This window comes from Rhinatrema bivittatum, chromosome 4 (assembly GCF_901001135.1).
Source record: "Rhinatrema bivittatum chromosome 4, aRhiBiv1.1, whole genome shotgun sequence".
NCBI classification, from domain to species: domain Eukaryota; kingdom Metazoa; phylum Chordata; class Amphibia; order Gymnophiona; family Rhinatrematidae; genus Rhinatrema; species Rhinatrema bivittatum.
The window spans coordinates 268,473,990-268,498,026 of record NC_042618.1 but is presented as its reverse complement, the minus strand read 5'-3'; the positions used below and the strand labels follow the sequence as shown (position 1 = coordinate 268,498,026).

General features: G+C 47.7%; 1 protein-coding gene across 1 annotated transcript in view; it reads right to left on the bottom strand.

Moving 5' to 3' along the window:
• The window catches only part of C2CD5 (C2 calcium dependent domain containing 5), a 1,535,590-nt gene that overhangs the window by 425,759 nt on the left and 1,085,794 nt on the right, over positions 1-24,037 (bottom strand). Inside the window, 1 exon segment of the mRNA XM_029600113.1 lies at positions 13,154-13,215. Within this exon segment, the coding sequence (XP_029455973.1) occupies positions 13,154-13,215 (62 nt within the window).

Sequence of the window (24,037 nt, the reverse complement as noted above, 5' to 3'; positions counted from 1 at the left end):
GGTTTCATACCTAGCTGCCTCCAGGTATCGCTGCGGATGGGATTCGCTCTCCGCATACCTTGCTACTCTGCCTCTTTGGACTTTACCAGGGGTACCCGCTCCTCGGGGGCCTCGCTCTCTCTTTTACTTTTCAGGTCGCAGTCTGGAACCGGTACTCGCTCCTTGAGGGCCCACGTTCCCGGACCTGCTACTGAATATAACTTCTGCCAGGAAGTCACCACTGCCTACAACACTAATGAGTTACCATCTCTCTTTCAGAGCTTTCCCTGGAACCAGGTACTCGCTCCTCGAAGGCCTACTTCATTCCAGCTGCTGGACTATTCTAAGAGACTACAGTGTGAGTGTTAAAATCAAGGTCCTGTTCCTGAACTCTGATTACTCTGCCTACTCACTATCCATAAGTTCACTATATTACTCTTATTGTATCTATATGGTAGATTTGACAGGTCATCTCTACTACGTTAAATAGTTAAATTGTATGTACATATTATATTATATTATATTTATTATTACTATGTTAAATTGACATCCGGTTTTATTGTTCCTTATGTTCTACAGTTCTATGTAAAGCCCCCATCCGCTGTTGGGCAGTTCATCGTTTTATGTAAACCGGAGTGATTTGTAATTCCCACAAGAACTTCGGTATATAAAAATTAAAAATAAATAAATAAATAAATATCTCAGTTTCTCTACAGCTCAGCCTTTCTGGGATCGCTGTTCCAGTGCCTGAGGGACTACAGCCCAGCCGGGCTCTTCCAGCTCACTACTGCCAACTCTGGTGGTTCTCAAGAACTGTTTAATAAAAGAACTTGTGTGTGTTTGTCTCCCAATTCTGAGCCTGACCGGTGGTCCCTCTTGGGATCTTCCCCCATGGGCGTGGTCATCTGCCACTGGCCCAAGGTTCCACCCACAACTATCACAAATAATAACACCTGGGAGTGAGTTACTGTCTATTGAGACAAATCCATCACAAGTCAATTATCCAGATACAGAACGACACAAATGCTCTGTTCCCTGTACGTACCAGGATCAGTCCAGGACACCTGGGTTGTGACTCTGCACCAGTAGATGGAGCAAGATCTGTCGGACTTGGCTACATATAGCCACGTGCCTCACACAGCCCCTCAGTCTTACTCTGTCTCCAGTAGATGGTGCAGGTGCAGTCACAGCCTCTGGCCTAGTCCTGGTAGTTAGTCAGGCTTAGGGTTCTTTAGTCTTTTTTTTTTTAAGTTTAAAAAAAAAAAGAAAGCTTTTCTCTATAGGAGAACAGAAGAAGGAAGGTCCTCCATCCGTCCTGCCTCCCAGGGGGGTCTGAAGGTTCTGAGGGGACCATCCCCCCCTGGTAGAGGCCGCTGCTAGGGTCGAGGACCCAGCTATTCCAGTAGCAGCGTTGGGGGTGACACCGGGGAGCCCGGTTCACTCACCCCCGCAGGAGCACAGGCCTCAGGACCGAGGACAGCGCCAAGTTAGTAAAAAACAAAAACAAAAAAGTTTTACTTTTATTTTGTCGCACCGGCTCTCCGTTCCTTCGCGGGGGGGGGGGGGGGGGGGGGCTGCTCTCCTTCGCGGGGGGAGGGGCTGTTCCGGCACGGGTGTTAATTTTAATTTTAGTTTTACTTTTTCTCCGGCCTCGCGGTCTTGCGGATGCCGAGGGGGTCGGTCTGCCGCGGATGTGGCACGGCTCGCGCGAGGGGATCTGTTCTTCTTGCGTTGCAGGCGGTGAGGGACCGTCCAGGGGGGCCGGTCCCGGCCGGCGCATTCGCCGCCGCGTGTAGGGAAGGCTGCAGATGGGCCTGCAGATCTCTTCCCAGTCAGCGTGGGAGTGACAGCCATTTTGGGGACAGCCCGGGAAATTTCGTGAGAGGCCGCTGCTGATGGCGGCATGCCTCCCGCGCTTTCCTCGCAACAGACACCCTCGGGGGGGGGGGGGCCTGAATCCCCAGTGGAGGCCAGAGAGAGTGAATATTCGGAGTCTGACTCCTCCTTCTCCTCGGACTTTGCGCTTTTATTGCGCAAAGTCCTCAAGTACAAAGGCCGCAGGCGCAGAGGGGGAAAATCTTCTCACGCCAAGGGATCTGGCGGAGGCTCCGGATCCCGGAAAAGAAAATCCGGGGCTGCTTTGAGAAGAACCTTAGCTCCCCCTAAAAAAAGCGTCCATTGAGAGGCATTCCTCAGGACACGGACACTGATTCCCCGTCACAAGATGAGGGAGATCTGGCCGAGGAGCCCCCGGGGGGGGGGGGCCGATGGGGCCACGGGGGACGGTTCCCCTCAGCCTGGTACTGGCAAGGGTACGCAGGCCGTCGACGGAGATGACCCGAAGGTGGTCTGCCTATTTCGGAGGGATGAGCTGTTCCCACTTATCCCGGCTATTCTCCAGGAGCTGGGGGTGGAAGCGCCTCCGGTGGTCTCTCGACCTGACGCAAACATGGGCCCGGTGCTACTGGGTCTCACCGGACCAGCCGTGGCTTTCCGGTTCCACTTTGCAGCGTCCGATATCTTGTTCCGCGAAAGGGATACGCCAGAGCTGGGCCTGAAGGTCAGCAAGGCCATGGATAAACTTTACCCCCTACCAGAGGATGCCCTGGAGCTTCTCCGGTTGCCAAGGGTGGATGCGGCGGTGTCGGCGGTGACGAAGAGGTCGACGATTCCAGTCACAGGGGCCATGGCCCTCAGGGACATACAGGATAGAAAGCTTGAGCTGCAGCTGAAGAAGATTTTCGAGGTTTCGGCTTTGGGGGTCCGTGCGGCCATCTGTAGTAACTTCGCAATGCGGGCGAGCCTGCGCTGGGCCCAGGTTCTCCAGGCCAATGCTGACCTCTCGGAGGAAGAGGCCACGCAAGCAGACCGTCTGGAGGCGGCGATAGCTTACAGCGCTGATGCTCTATATGACCTCCTTCGTACTTCCGCCAGATCCATGGTTTTGGCTGTTTCAGCGCGGCGTCTCCTTTGGCTCCGCAACTGGGCGGCAGATGGGTCGTCCAAGGCTCACCTCTGGGCGCTACCGTTCAAGGGAAAATTATTGTTTGGCAAAGAGTTAGATGATTTGATGTTGTCCCTCGGGGAAAACAGGGCCTTTAAGCTGCCTGAAGACAGGTTCCGGACTCGATCCTCTTTTCCTAGTAGGTCTAGGTTCCGGGGAAACAGGAAATCTCGCCCCTAGAGGTCCTCCGGTCCCTCATACCGTGTGGGTTCCTCCCGATCCTCTTCCTGGTCGCAGGCCTTTCGAGGGAAACGGTTTGGTAGACAGGGGGGAACCCCGGGGGGAACGGAGTCCAAGACCTCCCAATGAGATACGGTCGGTCCATCCCTCGCGTCAGCTCCAGTCGTTCGTCCCAAATGTAGGAGCCCGGCTGGAGTTGTTCTACGAGGAATGGGCCAAAATAACATCGGATCAGTGGGTCCTCAGCGTGATAAGACGAGGCTATGCGTTAGATTTTGCAAGGACGCCGACAGACAAGTTTCTGGTGTCGCCCTGCAAGTGTCCACGGAAGCGCGACTCAGTAGAGGGTACTCTTCGGCGCCTAGAATTCACCAAGCGCCTAGAATTCACCAAGCAAAATTAACTGTCCATCCACTAAAACACATCAAACATGTGTCCACCAGAGACCGATCATTCTCCATAGCTGGAATAAAAATCTGGAATAACATGCCGTTGGACCTGCGGCTTGAATCCTGTCACAAAACTTTCAAACAAAACCTTAAAACATGGTTGTTTGAACAAGCATTCACACTATGAATCTCGTCTAACCTTCAGCAATACCATATGATTCCTTACCTTCTCCAAGTTCTTATACTCGACAATGATATTTAATATCTGCAACTCCATACCCCCACATGGTTTATCAATTCAGGCTATTATATATAATGAGACGTTGGTTTGCCTCAGATTGATTATTTGCTCCTGCAAATACATGGTTATTAATATTCTATTGTTCGATATTTATGCATATTATTTGAAACCCATGTTTTTCTGTAAAGCCTGTTGCTATTAATTGTTTTACTGTTTATTTTATACTGTTACATGTAAAGCCTGTTGCTAAATTAATGTTTCACTGTAAACCGAGGTGATGTATTACTATACGTACCGCGGTATAGAAGAACCTATAAATAAATAAATAAATAGAAAGCTTGGGTGCGATACTTCCCATGCCTCCCGGTCAACGAGGCGAGGGCCGTTACTCCATTTATTTCATTGTGCCAAAGAAGGACGGCACAGCACGGCCAATCTTGGATCTAAAAGGGGTAAACAGATGTCTTTGCATTCCCCATTTCAAAATGGAGATGATTCGGCCTGTGATTGCCTCAGTCCGCCCGGGCGGGTTTCTGGCATCCTTGGACCTCACGGAAGCGTACCTCCATATCGGCATCCAGCCGTTTTATCAACGGTTCCTCAAGTTTGCATTCTGGGCAGGCACTATCAATTCAGGACCCTTCCCTTCGGTCTCGCCACGGCTCCCCGCACGTTCACGAAGGTAATGGTAGTGTTGGTGGCTCAGCTCCGACGAGAGGGGTTTCTGGTACACCCCTACTTGGATGATTGGCTGATTCGGGCCAAGTCCGAGAGTCGGTGTCGGCAAACGATAGACAGGGTCCTCCATCTGTTGCGGTCCCTGGGATGGGTGGTCGATCTCAACAAGAGTCATCTGGTTCCCACCCAGTCTTTGGAGTACCTGGGCGCCCGGTTCGACACCAAGCAGGGCAAGGTGCGATTATCTGACGGTTTTGGGTTCTATGGCCTCGACGCTTACTTTGGTGCCCTGGGCCTTTGCCCACCTACGTCCGTTACAATCAGCATTGCTTTCCCGCTGGAAGCCAGTATCGGAAGAGTTCCATCTACCACTGCCGCTCCCAGCTCAAGCGAGAGTCAGTCTGCGCTGGTGGCTAGAAGTGGATCACTTGATGTGTGGAGTGTCCCTGCTAGTGCCCGACTGGACGGTGGTCACTACGGATGCCAGTCTCTCCGGCTGGGGAGCGGTCTGCCTGGGCAGGTCAGTGCAGGGCCAGTGGTCCTTGGCTCAATCTCAATGGTCCATCAATCGCCTGGAAACCAGGACCTCTAGGGGCGAGATTTCCTGTTTCCCCGGAACCTAGACCTACTAGGAAAAGAGGATTGAGTCCGGAACCTGTCTTCAGGCAGCTTAAAGGCCCTGTTTTCCCCTGCAGTTCTTTCTCCCGCTGATTCGGGGACAGGCGGTCCGAGTGTTGTTGGACAATGCTACCACCATCAATCGCCAGGGCGGGACGAGAAGTCCGCTGGTGGCGGAGGAGGCGCAACGCTTGATGGGCTGGACGGAGCGACATCTCAGCAACATTGCGACGTCTCACATCGCCGGAGTCGACAATGTTCAGGCGGACTTCCTCAGTCGTCATCACCTGGATCCCGGAGAATGGGAACTGGCGGAGGACGCCTTTCGTTTCATCAGCGAAAGGTGGGGGACGCCACACATGGACCTGATGGCCACGTTCCAGAACACGAAGGCCCCACGGTTTTACAGCTGAAGGCGGGAACGAGGGGCCGAGGGCGTCGACGCGTTGGTTCTGCCCTGGCCGACGGACGTGTTGCTGTATGTGTTCCCTCCGTGGCCACTGATAGGCAAGGTACTTCGGCGCATAGAGCTGCACTCGTCCACAGTGATCATGGTGGCACCGGAGTGGCCGTGACGCCCATGGTTCGCGGACCTCATCCAACTTTTGGTGGATGCTCCCCTTCGTCTTCAGGGGTTTGCGGGGCTCCTCCGTCAAGGCCCTGTTTGGAGGATGCGGATCACTTTTGTCTCGTGGCATGGCTTTTGAGAGGCAGCGCCTGAAGAGAAAGGGTTATTTGGATGCGGTGGTTTCCACGTTGTTGCGGGCTAGGAAGCAGTCCACGTCCTTGGCTTATGTCCGGGTCTGGGCGGTCTTTGATGACTGGTGTGCGGAGCGCAGCGTGGATCCTATTTCGGCTTCCGTCTCTGATATTCTAGCTTTTCTTCAGGCTGGCCTTGCTAAAGGTCTCTCGTGTAGTACCCTACGGGTTCAGGTTGCAGCACTTGGATGCCTAAGGGGCAAGGTGCATGGGGTGTCTCTGGCACTACACCCGGATATAGCGCGTTTTCTTAGGGGGGCTAAGCATTTGCGCCCTCCATTGCGCCATCCTTGTCTGTCCTGGAATCTCAACTGGGTACTTTCCGTCTTGTGCTCGTCGCCTTTTGAGCCAATAAAGCGGTCGACACTCAAGGATCTTACGTTGAAGACGGTGTTCCTCGTCGCGATTGCCTCAGCAAGGCGAGTTTCGGAGTTGCAGGCGTTGTCATGTAGGGAGCCGTTCCTGAGGATCTCGGTTTCAGGGGTTTCCTTACGGACGGTTCCTTTTTTCTTACCAAAAGTTGTGTCGGCGTTTCATTTATTTATTTATTTATTTTTATCTATACCGATGTTCCTGTATACAATACATATCGCACCGGTTTACATGGAACTGAACTGTCGCCTCAGGGGCGGAATACATTATAACATGTTGACATAGAACTTAAGGGAGAATGTTCATGAACAAGGTAAACTGAGGCAGGGTGAATCAATCGATCGAGCTTCCTGCCTTCCCTGTTGCAGACTTGTCGGATCCGAAATCCAGGGAACTACGGAAGCTAGACGTGCGGAGGGTCCTCCTTCGCTACCTGGAAGTCACTAATCCTTTCAGGGTATCTGATCACCTCTTCGTTCTGTTTTCTGGTCTGAAAAGAGGTGGAGCGGCTTCCTGGACTACAATTGCTCGTTGGCTCAAGGAGGCCATTGGCTCAGCGTATGTGGTACGGGGTAAGCCTGTGCCCGTGGGTCTTAGGGCTCACTCGACACGGTCGCACACGGCTTCATAGGCAGAGTCCTCGCAGGTGTCGCCTCAAGAGATTTGCAGGGCGGCCACCTGGAAGTCGTTGCACACTTTCACTAGGCATTACCGGTTGGACGTTCAGGCCACTGACTCTGGGGGTTTTGGAGAGAGGGTACTCCGAGCGGGACTCTCTGGTTCCCACCCTCGGTAAGATGGCTCTGGTACATCCCAGGTATCCTGGACTGATCCTGGTACGTACAGGGGAAGGAAAATTAGTTTCTTACCTGATAATTTTCGTTCCTGTAGTACCATGGATCAGTCCAGGATCCCACCCGTGTTTTCTGCTGGTCTGAAGTAACGGAGAGTCCGCTCGCTGTTTGTTTGTTCACCTAATCTGATTTCTTGGTTTGCTTCTCCAGTTGGGGAGCTTTGTTCCAGTTGGGGTTTTTGAATCGGGACCCATTGGGAATAGTTATTTAGCTTGTTCTACTTTGACATTACATAAGACTGAGGGGCTGTGTGAGGCACAAGGCTATATGTAGCCAAGTCCGACAGATCTTGCTCTGTCTCCATCTACTGGTGCGGAGTCACAACCCAGGTGTCCTAGACTGATCCATGGTACTACAGGAATGAAAATTATCAGGTAAGAAACTAATTTTCCTATAACAAAGGTGCACCGCTACCACCAAGCACATCATGAAGATCTCTACCGTCGCCAAGAGGCCAAAAGTAGGACCTTATACTGGTAGAGGGAGTTGTCCACTATAATTCAGAGGAAGTTATAGCAAGCTGGGTAGATTAGAACATAGGCATGTGTCCTTCAGGTCCAGGGAGCACATTCAATCCACCTATTGGATAAAGAGATGTGGAAGGCACTCATTCTGAATTTCTCCCATAATAATTATTCACTTTCTGTAAATCCAGGATAATTCAAGCCTTCCAAGGAAATAGGAGTAAAACCACTGGCTGCGCTCTCAGGCTGGGTCAGACTCTATTGCCTGCTGAAGGAGCAGAAATTCTACCTCGAGGCGTAGTTGGGTCATGTAAAATGGATTCAGCTTGAAGACTGTGCATGGAGAAGAGAGTGGAGTTTAGGAGAATCGCAAGTGGCATCCTTCCTCCACAATCTTGAGGACCCAGTGGTCCTTGGTGATCTTCCTCCATTTGCTTAAGAACCCCTTGATCCTTCCTCCCACTAGAGGATCCTCCTTCTGTAGCTGTAAGGTAACCAAACTGCTGTCAAGCTTGTCAGGGCACCACTCCATCATCAAAAACTTAGCCCTGCCTTTACTGGTGTGGGCTATGTAGGCTTTTGCTGACGGCCCATCCTAGAATGAATTCTTGGTGAAATGAGCTGCTGCTGTGAGGGAAAGAACCAGTATCTTTGATGGTGGATTACCCTCCATTGCCTCAGGTACAAAAAACGTAGATTGTAAGCCCTCTGGGGATAGGGAAATACCTACAGTACCTGAATGTAAACCGATGTGATATCTCAGATCGAATGTTGGTATATAAAAAAAATAAATAAATAAAAAATAAAATATCCTCGGAAGCGGTGCTATTTGTGGTCCCTCTTGGTCTGGACTATGAATTACTCATATGCGTGGGGTGGGGAGTACCACATGAGAAATTATATTTACTAATATGATTTATCGTTGGGTTTGTAGCCTGAATGGGCGATGAGAAAGAGTCCCAGTCACCCCAATACCATGATTCTGTGTTCTTTCCAAACAACCTCTTACTTGTGGCAGCACAGCCCAGATAAAATCATCACACTAGAAAACAATAGTAATTAACCCTTTTACTAATATTGTGTAAGTAGACAGTAAATCCAACCAGAACATTAAATGTGAAAAGCACAGTGGTGAAGAATAATATAAACTAGCAGTTTTCTTATAGTAAATCAAGCAATACAGAAATAACACTGGGTATGGCCTGTTAGCCATGGCAACCAACATACTTATATGGATAGTAAAAAAAAAAAAAAAGAATGCTAATAGAGAAAGATTAGTGGGAAAACAGTAAGTACACAGCTTTCAAAAATTGGCTTTATGGAGGTGGGGGGAGGGGATGAACAGATCCACCCCAATGTCACCAGTTTGTAAACAGTGGACCCTGTCCCAAACACAAAATTGTATGGAAAAAAACAGGCTAGAAGATGAACATGTCCCTCTTGATGGTAGAGCTGGCTAGATGACAAACCAAATAAGACAAACACTGCAGTATGTGAATGATCTCACTCTTCTGGGGAGCTTCGACTAGAATCTAGATTTCTTAGCCTTCTTTAAGGCATACTCCACCACGACTGGCTAATGCAACAACTGGATGGCACTGCATCTGGGGCCCTGCTGAATCCTGTGCATATGAAGCTGGAGACTCCTACATTCTTGCTTGGAGCTCCAAAAAGATTCTGTGGAGTGGTAGGGCGAATACCGATGAGGTCTCCAGGATGTATCGGATATTGAAGACCTCCACTCAGGGATCCTTGTCTCTCTGAAATGGAATGTTGAGTGCCTTCTCCATCTTGTCGAGAAATTTAGCATGGGGCAAATGAGTACTTGGGGGGATTCAGAGTGTTCCAGAGATTCCAGGTCAGGATGGACACATTCAAAACTCAGAAGAAAAGCATGGTGACCCAAGCAATGACCACAGTGACAACTGAGGAGCCCCACTCCCCGGCCTTAAATGGGCTGAACTCCCAATGCTGATTTCTGAGTGTTGTTGTCCAGAACAGGGAAGTGGGAAACTGCTAGGAAAGTTAATGAGGCTGATGGGGAGGGTTCCAGGCCCTTTGATTTCCAGTGGCTAGTGCTGTGAATTGGACTTAAAGAGCTCCATTAAGTGGGTTGGAAGTTGTGCTCGCTGGATGGGCATTCCAAGACCACAATCAAATCCTCACTGTGAGCTGTCCTCTGAATTCCATGGCAGTGCTCTAGAGCAGACCTCCTGTTGGTGCGCAACCAGAGTGGTGGTGGTGATGGCCAAGCCCACCTGCGTAAATGATGCTGATGGAGGAAAGGTCCTGTGTAGGATGCCAGGTTCCTAGAATGGTGAAAGTCTCTGTGATGCACTTGGAATGCTTATACTACTCTGCACTGGCAAAGGCTCGACACTTCTTGGTGCCACTTGACCTGGAAGTCTGATTTAGGAGACTGGAAAGCATAACTGGATTCACCTCCCTGATAGCCTACTGAGCAGGAGCATGAGTGATGTTCTCTGGGCTTGGCCATTTTATTTGCCTAGTTCTTCTGGGACCTTGGAAACAGTTTGCATCAGGCATATAATAATTTGTGGAGTCATGAAAAGGGCCCAAACAGTGATAGCAGATATCATGCCCTTCGATAATGGACATTCCATGCCCACAGATGCAGTTGTTGAACCCATGGGTATCTTCAGTATGTCTATATTTTTTTTAATGTAGTACTGAAAAGTGCTGTTGTGGGGGCTGCTAAAGGCAATGAGGAAGAAAAATCAATAGATTGCAAAAACTTGCAAGCTGAAAATGGTAGAGAGAGAGAGAGAGGGAGAGAGGAGACATCTGAACAGACATGCAGATTAAAAATTATTTGAGGGGGTTCATGGGGCAGTGCTCATATGGAAGCTCCCATGCATGCTCAGTAGGGTGTAAAACTCTACTGAGCTAGAGCGAAAGGTCTGGCTGTTGCGTTCGTGCCTGTTCTCGCCCTCGCTCCACCCTCTCTATCTTAGTGGCGACTCCCTTCGGGTCTCACGGACAGATGCTGCCGCGGCTTCTCCTCGCTATTCTTCCTGGAATCCCTGGGCTGACCTAACACTGCAGATCCGCCATGTTCCTGATGACGTAAGGGCGCACGCGTGCTCCAGAGTTTATACCGGCAAGGGCGCGAACCTCGGGGGCGTCCCCCTGTAGTGACGTCATCCGCTTCCAACTTAAAAGGTCTTTGCTTGCAACTACTAAGGGAGTTAGCAAGGGGAATTCTTTCTCCGCTGCTCTGCTCAAACTTACCAAGGGGTACCCGCTCCTCGGGGCCCCGCTCTCTCTTCTTGATTTCAGATTGCTAAGACTGGATCCAGTACTCACTCCTCGAGGGCCTACATCCCTGAATGCTCAGAAGACTCCTTACTACCTGGAAGCGATCGCAGACGGGAACACTGTGAGTTCTATTACAAATAGGAATCGGTACTCATTCCATGAAGGCCTATGTTCCTAATCTCCAAAAACTCTCTTCTGTCTAAGACGTTATCGCAGGTACGGAAATCGTGAGTCATTATTGCAGATAGGAACCGGTACTCGCTCCACGAGGGCCCATGTTCCTAAAAACCCTTCTCAACTCTCTTCTATTTCAGAAGCTATCGCATACCTATATCTGGTGCACTACTATTTCAGATTGCAGATAGGAACCGGTACTCGCTCCATGAGGGCCTATGTTCCAAAAACTCTCCATAGACTCTTTTCTTTTCCAGAAGCCATCTCATACACAGATATTGTGAGTTCTCATTCCAGACTGCATATAGGAACCAGTACTCACCTACAGCTCCTGTTCCTGAATATACTGAAGACTCTCTGTTGCATAGAAGCCATTACAGTTATCTACAAATTGTGAGTGTATCATCTACTACGGGTTATCTATCCAGCATACCCTGTCTACTCACTACCTATAGTCTCTCTCTACAGCTCAGCAACCCAAAGACCGCAATTCCAGTATCTGAGGGACTTCAGCCCTGCCGGGCACATCAGCTCACTACTGCCACCTCTGGTGGTTCTACTTCCTGTCTAATAAAGAACTATCTGTTTTTGTCTCCATACTCCAGCCTGAGAGGTGGTCCCTCTCAGGACATCCTCCTGGGGGCGCTGTCATCTGCCATCGGCCGAGGGATTCACCAATTTACATTAGTGTTCCTTCCTTACACTACTAGAGCGGTATTATATAGACTGCCACTCTGTGGGAAGCCAACCCATTACAGATCATTAACTCCGCCTGCGGAGTATTACAATTGTTAGCTCCTCTCCTTTTGTGGAGTGATTCATAACTGGATGCCAGCTCCCTAGCGGACTTATAACAGATTGCCAACGCCTTCCCTTGGCGGGGTGATTTATTATAGATTGCTAATTCCGCCTCTGGGGAGCAGATTCTAACAGATCGCTAACTCCTAGCAGCAGCTTGATAACAGATAGATAACTCCTCCCTCTCCTGGAGGAGATCGATAACAGATTGCTAACTCCTCCCTCTCCTGGAGGAGATTCATAACACTGGCAGCGTTGGATGACATCACTCACATGTCATGGCTAATTCAGTACTGTATGTCGACGGAGAAAATAATTTCTACAAAATGTATAAATGAATAAAACAAAAATGAATGTCACTGCATATTTATAGTTAAAAGGAACAATCATAAATAAGAAGATGTAAATTAATTGAAATCACACAAATTCATAAACAACTATGATAAAATCATTTTGTCCCAATTTTTCATTTCATACAGTATTCACATAGGGGTGAATTTTAAAAGTGTTGCTCACGTCAAAAGGCCCATATATGCGAATATCTGGGCCAAGCATAAGCAACTCGTATTCTAAAATGGTCCAATTACATGTATCTGTGCGCATGTGCAAGCAACCAAATACGCATAAAAATGGGAAGATTCAGGGAATGTTAAGGGCGTTCCAGGGTGGGGCCTACTTTTATGCGTGTATATCTGTATTCTAATCTGACTGCTGCAGCTTTTAGCTGTGCATATTTACTTCTGCTCTTGATGAGGTGTAAGCCTGCATAAATCTCTTCTTAAACCTAAAAAGACTGGGTGAGGGGTCTTGGTAAACTGGAGGGAGTGAAGGCTGAAGAACCAGCGATGTCTTGATGACCTCGAGTCAGACTGTGCAAACCAGTGAATTAATTGGTAAAACTGGGAATGTTCTTCATGTTTTAAAATCCACTTACCTGCGTGCATTAAAGCTGACAAAGTCCTAAGGAAGGTATGTAAACTACGTTTGTTCGTTAACCATTCTAAATCTGGAGCACATATACATGTGATGGGATATTTTAAATCTTGTGCTCCGAAATGCACACATGATTTAAAATTCCTGGATATGTGCATCCGTATGCGCATACGTGTCTATATGGCCAAATTAAGTACAAAGGAAAACAACTCAAATAACTTAAATCATATACATGAGGTGTTATCAAACAGTATAAACATAGTATACTATCAGAGCAACAAAACTTTTATATAACACCTCAGATGTATATGGTTCACTGTATTCTATGATAAAATTAATAAAAACTTTAAATTAAAAAAAAATAACTTAAATCAGATATCTAGGCAACTTTGCAGCAAATATAAAAATTGTTTTAGAAATGGTTTAATTACCTGAATGTCAGATGTCCAGTTATTTATACCTGGCATAATTTCTGTATTACAGCTATAGAAACCTAGAAACATAAAAATAAGAGTATAGTTTATGGTACAGTACATACCTTATCTATACAGATTTCAAAATGTAATCTCTGAGATATTTTTTCTAACACCTATTACTACTGTGAACCATAATATATCTGAAATACTCATTTAGGGCAGCATATAACAACAAAATGGGAAACAGTTTATCTCTTTATTAGAAAATTACCCTTACCTTGCTAGTACCGCAGGTGTGACGCATTGTTTCTGCTTGTAATTACAGAAAGTGAAATTGTTTACCTGTAAATGTCATTCTTTTCTTTTTTTTTGGTCAAAATCATTTTTATTAATGAGCAACGCAGGTACAACCAAAACTATATCTAGGGGAAAGGGAAGGTACAATATAAGCCAAAGATTGATACAGCTTTACAATACAGGATTATTCCCCTTAAATATCAGAGCCAACTGGAACAACAGCTTGCGTACACTCTGTTTGAGGTCCACCGGACCATAATGAGCAAACCAAACTCAGGCAGTACCACGCAATCCATTCATACCACATGCAACCACAGACATTCTCCCACTCTGCTCGCAACTCCCTTCCCCCCCTCCCCCCCCCAACCCCTAGGAGGCAGCCCTTCTATTACAATCTGCAACAGGTAATTAGAGAAGGATAAATATCAAACGGCATTTAAGGTCTGTGCCTCGCCTTACTACACATTGATTGCAGACCAAATGCCATCGGGAGTATCAGTCCATTAGGCGCAGAAGACCGAATCAGATACAGGATGGGTGATATCCAGTGGCAAGTAGAGTGGATTGAATTTCCATCAGGAGTAGAGTATAAAAAGTGGACCAGCAAGACTTGTAAATCGAATCCTGTTCTTTCATGCTGTTCAATGCAGCTAACTGTTCCATTTGCATTGAAGATGCAAGCCGGCTGTACCAAGCCCGCAGGTTGGGGGGCATGTCTGGCGCTATCCATTCAGCCAAGATTGTGCAACACGCCAATATCACTGCAGTATGGCCAAACTTATCCAGAGATAACTTATAAGAGGAGAGAACACCCCATAGACCAGAAAGAAGTAATTTGCCCGTCCGGCCAATGGTAGTGCCTGTGCATTGAGCAACCACTTCAAGCACTTTATTCCAAAATGGTAGCAGAACAGGACAGGTAAACAATCGGTGCACCAAGGTACCTGTCGCTAGGTGGCATTTAATACACTTAGGTGAGGGCAATTTCCCCATACGGCAGCGGCAAACATCATTGCAGAAAATATGGTGTAAGATCTTAAATTGCAGCTCTTGGAGAGAAAGGTCTGGTAAACCTTTAGGCATAAGCTTAAAACAGGAATGCAAGTAAGTAGTGGGGATATCTATCGCCCACGCCTCAGTCCAATACCGGTACAGAACGATATGTTCTGATGAATTCGCACCAGCCTTTGATGTTATTATGTTTTAAGGCCCCATCAAAAAAACGTTGAGCAAAAGTGGACTCCCAGCGGTAAGACTCCTCAGTCCAGCAGAAGGATTGGAGATAATGGCGTGTTTGGACGGTAAACCATAGTCTCTGGCCAAAGATGCAAAGTCTCTCACTACCGGCGTGTCATTGGCATAGAAGTGGAAGATAAATAGCAGTCCTTTTTGTAGCTAGGCATCAAAAATGAAATAACTGTCACGACCTGGGGGAAAATCCGGGTTACCCAACAAGGGCATGAAAAGGGAGGTAAGGCCAGCCACGCACCCCCCCCCAAATGCCCTAATCCAGCACCAAACCTGTCGACAAGGCTGCACCAAGCTGCGAGGAATATCCAAGGCTCGATATGCCCTGGTATTAGCCTGCATAATATACAGACGGGACCATGGGGCGACCATACTAATAACCAGTCCATCCTTACAACATGCATATTCATCGAGAAGCCACTCCCCCACATAGTGGAGTTGGCAGGCTGCATTATATAACCGGACATCTGGCAGTCCCAAGCCCCCCCCCCCCCCCCTCTCACTGGTGCCTCAGCACTTGATAATGTAATCTCACCTTTTTCCCAGCCCAAAGGAATTTTTGAAATGAAGACTGCAACCACTGTATGTCTCTACCACTGAGCCAGCAGGGCGACATGTGTAACTTATAAAGTAGCTTGGGCATAAGCACCATCCTAAGGAGAGCACTTCTGCTGAAAAGGGAGAGAGGTAAGGAATGCCATACTTTAAGTTGGGCATCCAGCGCAGCTAGTGTACTTTTTATATTCAGAGCATAAAGATCTAGAGGATCACGCGAGATCCAGACCCCCAAGTATTTTATTTTATTCTGAGCCCATGTAAAAGGAAACCCTCCCGACCAATTTGGTTGTATTCTGAGCCCATGTAAAATTTGGTTGTATTCTGAGCCCATGTAAAAGGAAACCCTCCCGACCAATTTGGTTGTATTCCCTAGACCAGGGCTAGCACCTCTGATTTGGAAAAATTGATGGTCAAGCCCGCTATGGATTGAAATAAGTTAAAATAACGGATAATGATAGGGACTCTAGTCCGGGGTTGCCCCACAAACAGCAGGATGTCATCAGCAAACATCGCTAACGTCATCTGATGACGGGCAATACGGAGGCCTTGGAACCCATCCTCCAATCGCAGTTTAATAGCTAGAGGCTCCAGCGCCAGCACAAATAAGAGTGGGGACAGAGGACATCCCTGACGGACCCCACATAAAATAGGGAAGGCCTCCGACAGGGCACCATTAATAAGTAACCTGGCACTGGTGTTAGCATACAGTGTTTGCAGCCAAGATAAAAAAGAGACCGTTACACCATAGGTTTGTAAAGCTCAAAACAGGTAATCCCATGAGAGGGAATCGAAGGCCTTCTCTGCATCTAGGCTCAGGACCAGGGCCTCAGTCTGCGGGTGAAAGCTTAGAAGACCAATCAAACGCCTCACATTTTTGACTCCCTGTCGCCCCTTAATAAAGCCTGTTTGGTCCACATGAATCACTGAAGGCAATATAAGATTCAATCTGGCAGCCAGTACTGCTGCTAGTATTTTTAAATCCCCATTGATTAGGGATATGGGCCTGTATGAGCCCACTTCCTGTGGATCTTTCCCAGGCTTAGGGAGTAAGACTATAGTAGATTGGTTTTCCATGGGATTAACAGAGGCGCCCTGAACTAGACTATTGTAATAAGACCGTAGCACAGGTAAGATTGGGAATTTCAAAATCTTTTAAAATTCAGGTCCAAACCCATCTGGGCCAGCTGCCTTTTCCGTTTTTAAGCCATGTATAATGGCATGAATTTCGGTATTTGTTATGGTCGTATTTAACAAGAGGAGCTGCGCCTCAGTTAACTTAGGTCATGGAAAATTAGAAAGAAAGCCTCTCTTGAAGGTAGGTGGCTAGATTTCTCCCCATAAAGCCCACGGTAATACTCAAGGAAGCAGTCCGCAATAGCTGTGGGAGTTACCTGACAGGCCCCAGTTTTATCTTTGATACTAGTAATGAGGAATTTAGGGCCACGGGCTCTGACCAAACTGGCCAATAATTTGCTGGGCCGGTTACCATAGCGGTACAGTTGATATTTGTAATATCGCATAGATTTGGAAGCTCGCTGGAATAGGAGCGTTTGTAGGGTTTCCCGTATTCCTTCCACTTCACGCTTACTAGTCTCCGACATTTATTTATTTAGAAGCTTTTATATACCGATGAACATTGGGAACATCTCATCGGTTCACAGTAAATAAAAAATGCAGCTAACGAGCTTTACAGAGAACAATGAATAATCCATATAAAGTTGAACAAGGTAGGGGGAAATAACATATAAAGGGGCGAATCAACTAGGGCGTATTGCAGAATTAGAACTGAACAATATATAATAAGAGTGGGATCAAGCAATGAAAATACATTGATTAAATAAGAAAGTCATAAGTTAGAATAGCTTAATATTCAAATAGAATAACATAGTATTAAAGGGGAGGAAGGCAGTTATGAGTAAGCTTGTGTAAACAGGGAAGTTTTCAGGTTCTGCTTACATTTTTTGTGGCAAGGTTCCTGACGCAGGAGGGAGGGGAGCTTGTTCCATAGGACGGGTCCTGCCAAAGATAATGCCCGGGTTCTAGTGGAACCAAATTTATACTGCTTAGGGGAAGGGATGGGAAGTGTTGCTGCCTTATGGGTCTGTTTGAGCTGTGGAAGGTAAGGTGCTCAGAGAACCAGTGCATGTTTTGGTTGTGGAGTGCTTTGTGGATGAGAGTGAGGGTTTTGTATGTTATTCTTTCTGCGACAGGTAACCAATGAAGGTGTTTTTTAAAATCGTTGTGATGTGCTCATTTTTGTGTGTGCTAGTGAGGATGCGTGCAGCAGCATTTTGGAGTAATTGGAGTGGTTGAAGTGTGCTTTTGGGTAAAACCTAGGAGAAGGGCATTACAGTAGTCAATTCTGGATAGAAAGAATGCTTGTAGGATAGTGCGAAAGTTGTTAAGGTGAAGTAAGGGTTTGATTTTTTTGAGGGTGTGCAGTTTGAAATAACAGGCTTTGAGAGTGTTGTTAATGTATTTATTGAAGGAAAGATGGTTATCAATTGTGATGCCAAGACTGCGTACATGTTCGTTAGAAACCAAGGGGGGGATGGGGGTTGTGGCCTAGGTGCAGGGGAGGGGAAATGCTAGGAGGGGTGATGTGTAGTATCTCTGTTTTGGCAGTGTTGAGTGCTAGGAAGTTGCTTGTCAGTAGTGTGTTAATCACTAGGGATGTGAATCGTTTTTTGACGATTTAAAAAAATCGTCAGATAATTTTTAAATAATCAAAAATCGTTAGAGTGCGCGATACAATACAAATTCCCCCGATTTATCGTCAAATCGGGCACGGGAATTATTTGGGGGGAGGGCGGGAAAACCGGCACACCAAAACAACCCCTAAACCCACCCTGACCCTTTAAAACCAATCCCTTACCCTCCTGAACCCCCCAAAAAATGTTAAATTACCTGGTGGTCCAGTGGGGTGGGGGGGGGGGGGTGTCCCGGCGCGATCTCCTGCTCTTGGGCTATCGGCGCCATTTTGGCTGCCACTAATATAAATGGCGCCGATGGCCCGATAAAAAAAAACCCACCCGACCCTTTAAACCAACCCCCTTAGCCTCCCCCCACCCTCCTGACCCCCCCCCCCAAACCTTTTAAAATTACCTGGTGGTCCGGGGGGGGGGGGGCGCGGGGAGTGATCTCTTGCTCTCGGGCCATCGGCTGCCACTCATAAAGATGGCGCCAATGGCCCTTTGCCCTTACCATGTGACAGGGTATCCGTGCCATTGGCCGGTCCCTGTCACATGGTAGGAGCACTGGATGACCGGCGCCATCTTTAAAGATGGTGCCGGCCATCCAGTGCTCCTACCATGTGACAGGGGCCGGCCAATGGCACGGATACCCTGTCACATGGTAAGGGCAAAGGGTCGTCGGCGCCATTTTTTTTTAGCGCAGCTGATGGCCTGGGAACGGGAGATCGCTCCCCGCGGTCCCCCTTGACCACCAGGTATGTGTAAAAGGTTTTGGGGGGGGTCGGGGGAGTGGGGGAGGCTAAGGGGGTAATTTTAAAGGGTCGGGGTGGGTTTTTTTTTTTTTATTGGCGCGGGCCTCACTAAAAAAAATTAGTGATGTGAATTGGAATCGGAACTGATCCCAATTCACATCTCTAACGATCAGATTTCCCCCCCCCAGCCAAACCCGATCGTTAAAATGATCGGGCACACAATTCACATCCCTATTAATCACTAGCTTTTTGAAGTGTGTCTTTTACAGGAATAAGAATTTGCACATCATCGGCGTAAATAAAGTGCGGGAGGCCTAGATTGGATAGAAGGTTGCAGAGCGGGAGGAGGTAGATGTTAAACAGAGTGGAGGACAGAGAGGAGCCTTGAGGGACACCTTGTGGTAAGGGGATAGTTTTGGAGGTGCAGTTGCCTATTTGTACACTGTATTGCCTGTCTTGTAAATAGGATTGGAACCATTGCAGGGCTGGACCTGAAATGCCAATATCTGAGAGGCGTTGAGCGAGTATTTTATGATTGACAGTGTCAAAAGCAGCAGAGATATCCAGGAGGATCAGAATATTTGATACGCCTTTGTCAAGGCTTTTGAGGATCTAATCGGACAGAGAAGTTAGTAGAGTCTCAGTGCTGTGGTGTCGTCTAAAACCAAATTGCGATTGTGAGAGAATGTTGCGTTCGTCTAGGTAATCAGTTAGTTGCCGTTTAACTGCCTTTTCAAGGATTTTAGCAATAAAAGGTAAATTTGAAATGGGGCAAAAGTTGGACAAGTCTGCAGGATCAAGAGTTGGTTTTTTTAGGATGGGTTTGACTATGGCATGTTTAAGATTACCGGGAACAATACCAAGTATAATGGATCTATTGATGATGTTAGAGATGGGCTTGGCGATGATGTTAGGGACAGTAAGGACGGTTTTAGTAGGGATAGTGTCCGAGGGGTGTGTGCATGGTCTCATTTTTTTAACAATAGATTCAACTTCCACTGAGGAAATGGTGTCAAGAGCGGGGAGCCTTGCAGGAATGCTGTCAAAAAGACAGTCAGGTGATGCTTGGGTGGAAGGGAAACGCAACATAATGTTGCTAATTTTTGTGTTAAAGAATATGGCTAGGTCGTCATATTTTTTCTGTTCGTCAGTAACTTGTGAACAGGTAGTACTGGATTTAGTTAAGCTGTTAACTAATTCAAAAAGGGCTCGAGGATTAAACTGTAGGTGGTGGATTCTATGTGCGTAGAAATCTCTTTTTGCTTTGTCAATGGCTGTTCTGTACGTATGAAGGTGGTGTTTGAAAGTAGCGAGTGATGCAGAGATGGAATTTTTGCGCCATTTTCTCTCAAGTTTTCTGAGGCTGCATTTCATGTCTCTTAGCTCAGTAGTATACCAAGGTTGCTTTTTGCTTTTAGATGTGTCGATCAGGCGCGATCGTACGAGGCAGAGCTTATCAGCAACAGTGTTAGTAAGGTAATTCCAAGACTCAAGGGCAGTTTCTACATCGGTAAGGTTGAGTTTGTTGAGCTCTAATGTGAGGGCTGTTACTAGGTCTTCTTGCTTGCAGTTGCGTTTGAATTGGATAGATTTTCTGGGTTGTGTGAGGGTGGGGGAGTTGTTTATGGAGCAGGAGATATTGATGCGGAAGTGATCCGACCAGGGAATAGGGGTGCAAGTGGGTGAGTTGGATTGCACGAGAGAATTGGTGAATATGAGGTCCAAGGTGTGGCCTGCTCTATGTGTTGGGTTGGAAATTAGTTGCTTGAAGTCTAGAGCATCTAATGCTGTTAAAATTGCCTTGCAGGAGGATGTGTTCGGTGTTGCATCAACATGGATGTTGAAGTCACCAAGGATAATTGCTGGAAGGTGAATGTTTATGTGTTTAGAAATGTACTCAATAATGATGGAAGGGTTCTTTTCGAGGAGACCTGGAGGCGCATAGGCAAGGCAAAGCTGCAGGTTGGGGGCTGATTTCTAGTTTGTGTGGTGGCTGAATGGGTTTGTGCGAGACTTTAAAGGACTTTTTGGCTCTAGTAAGAGACCACCTCCTTTTTTTTTTGGTCTGGGAATCGAAAATATGTCGTATGACTGGCAGGGTAGTTGGTTGATAATGGCTGTGTCAGGTTCCTTTAGCCATGATGGCAAGAAAATCAGGTTTGTCATCTGTGAGGATGTCATAGATTAATGGAGTTTTTTTTGGAGATGGATTGAATATTAAGTAGGAGGATCGTGAATGTGGTGAGACCAATTAATTGTGTGATAGGGGTGGTCATGATGGGTAGCCTTGTCGAAACAATGCGACATGGCGATAGCAAAAGCCAGAAGAATGCTGGGCAGCATAGAGAGAGGAATATCGAGTAAGAAAAGGGAAGTGATTATCCCCTTGTACAGGTCCTTGGTGAGGCCTCACCTGGAGTACTGTGTTCAGTTCTGGAGACCGTATCTACAAAGAGACAAAGACAAGATGGAAGCGGTACAGAGAAGGGCGACCAGGAAGGTGGAGGATCTTCATCGGATGACGTACGAGGAGAGATTGAAGAATCTAAATATGTACACCCTGGAGGAAAGGAGGAGCAGGGGTGATATGATTCAGACTTTCAGATACTTGAAAAACTTTAATGATCCAAAGACAACGACAAACCTTTTCCGTAGGAAAAAAATCAGCAGAACCAGAGGTCACGAGCTGAGGCTCCGGGGAGGAAGACTAAGAACCAATGTCAGGAAGTATTTCTTCACGGAAAGGGTGGTGGATGCCTGGAATGCCCTTCCGGAGGAAGTGGTGAAGTCTAAAACTGTGAAGGACTTCAAAGGGGCGTGGGATAAACACTGTGGATCCATCAAGTCTAATGGGCATAAATAGAGAGGAGGCAGCAAACACTGCACGGAGCGGCAGTAGCCACTGAGGCATTCACGGAGCGGGATGCCAGTGGCCAGTAGTTGGTGTTCCACCTTCAGGCAGCAAAACACTGCACGGAGCGGCAGTAGCCACAGAGGCATTCACGGAGCGGGATGCCAGTGGCCAGTGGTTGGTGTTCCACCTTCACGGAGCGGAAGGATGGAGGGCTGCCATCTCAAAAAAAAAAAACAAACAAACAAACAAGCAAACAAAACAGGGGTGGGTAAGGGGCAAGGGTGTGGCCTGCTGGTTGCGGCGGTTGCTACCCCTGATTGAGCTGGATGTTCACTAGGATGGCGCTGCTCTCTGCATTGGTGGAGGGGTGGAAGGGAATTGGGGCCGGAGGGTGCTGGAAGCCAATAGAGACGGGTGGGAGGGAGAAAAAAGGGGGGGAAAAAATGGATAAACTGCGTAGCTTGCTGGGCAGACTGGATGGGCCGTTGGTCTTCTTCTGCCGTCACTTCTATGTTTCTATGTAGCAGATTTCCGTGTCTTTCCAGTGGGACTTCACGGGGGGGGGGGGGGGAATAGGGGGCACCCTAGTATGGAGTTTGATGGTAGGGATGATGAAGGTGTGCATAATAGGTGCACAGGGGAGAGAATGAATCTAAAATGATAGCGTATGTAGAAGAATTGTAGGGGGGCAATGGCAAGGAGCAAAAGAGGAGGAAATAGAGATTTCTTAAGGTAACGGGGGGGGGGGGGGAGTGGGGGGAGGTAGGAGACCGAGAGGGAAGGAGGAGGAGGGAGGGGAGGAGTCAAACAAAATTTCAAGTGGTATAGCAACAACATGAGGTTATACTTAAATTCAGAAGTGATGTTGCTGCGAAAGTCTCTCTCAGAGTTGCCGTAGGTGAGTTTTATTCTCCGTGGTGTCAGGTGGTGAAGAATATGTAGGGTTTGAGGAGCGCTTTCCAATGTTGAGTCCGGTGTTTTGAGGCAGGTAGAACAGGTGAGTAGCTGCTGCCAGAAGTATATTAAAGAGGGCAAGAAGAGGATGCACGAAGGGGCGCACTAAGGGGCAGCCCCTTAGGTCGCGCTCCTTCGTGCGCTCAACGCCCGGCGCGCAACGCCGCAGTAGCGTGCGCTGATTTAAAGGGCTGTAGGCCCTCCTCCCTGGCTCCTATGTCGGAGTTGGGCTTGTTTTAGTTCTTCTGTTAACTGAAGGATTGTGGCGTTGCGCTTCTTATTTTGGGTAGCAACATAGGCTATTATGTGCCCCCTCATAACTGCCTTTCCTGTTCCCATACAACCTGGGGTGCTATGTCAGGAGTAGAATTGTGAAGCATGTATCCCTCCAAACGTTCTGTGAGAAAGCGGGAGAACTCTTTATCCAATAACAAACCAGGGGGCATGCACCAAGAGAAGGGGGGTTTAGTGGTTCGCCCAAGTGTGACAGTTACGGATACTGGCGCATGGTCAGATAGGGCTATCGTGCTATGGAGGCGGCTGTCGCCCCGGGAAACAGAGGCTCCGAAATAAAAAAAATAATCCCATCGGGAATAAGACCCATGAGAGTGGGAGAAAAAAGTGTAATTCTGTTCTCCAGGGTGTAAAGCCATCTCCAGGTCTAGCAGGCACAGCTGCTGACACAAAAGGTTGGGGCCCTTGTGGATATCATTGGGCTCTACGGGTTTAGGAGGTTTGCAATCATTCAGCTTATTGGCTACCATATTGAAATCTCCTCCCACCAGCATAGCATAATCAGAAAGTTCCCCCAAAATTCCCAGGAGGTGTGTAAAAACTTGTGCTTATAAACATTAGGTGCATATATGCTGCAGAAGGCCACTCTTTGCTGGTTACATAATCCCTGGACAATGACGTAGTGACCTTCAGGATCATGCCATACTCTTTCTGATTGGAAGAGCAATTGTTTATGAACTAGAATAGCCACCCCTCTCTTTCGAGAGGAGTTTGAGGAGAAAAAGCACTGTCCCACCCATTCTCTCTGTAATTTTGTATGTTCACCCGCGGATAGGTGAGTCTCCTGAAGAAACACTACCTGTGACCCCATATGCTTAAAAGCCATGAGTAATTTCCTCCGTTTGATAGGTGAGTGTATGCCATCTACATTGAGAGATGTACCGCAGCAATGGCAGGGATTACCTAAGAATCATCTACAAAAAATATTTCGTAAGGGGTGTGAATAGCAAAAATCCCTCAGCTCCCCATTTCTATGTTTCTATGTCTATGTTTCTATATTGCCCATTGAAAACCGCCTTATAGCCATCTCAAGTGGGGTGCCTCCTAAGGTTCCCGTTAACCCCAACCCCATTCCCAACAAACACAACCATGCCGCCCAGGCACACTATTCACACCAGCCACACCCATACACATATACACACGACCCACACCACAGTCACATGCCCCAAGAGGCTCAGAGCCACTCCCCTCCCCCCCCCACTCCTTGTGATGGTGGAGAGAGACTCCCCTCTAGGCCCCCTATGTCCCC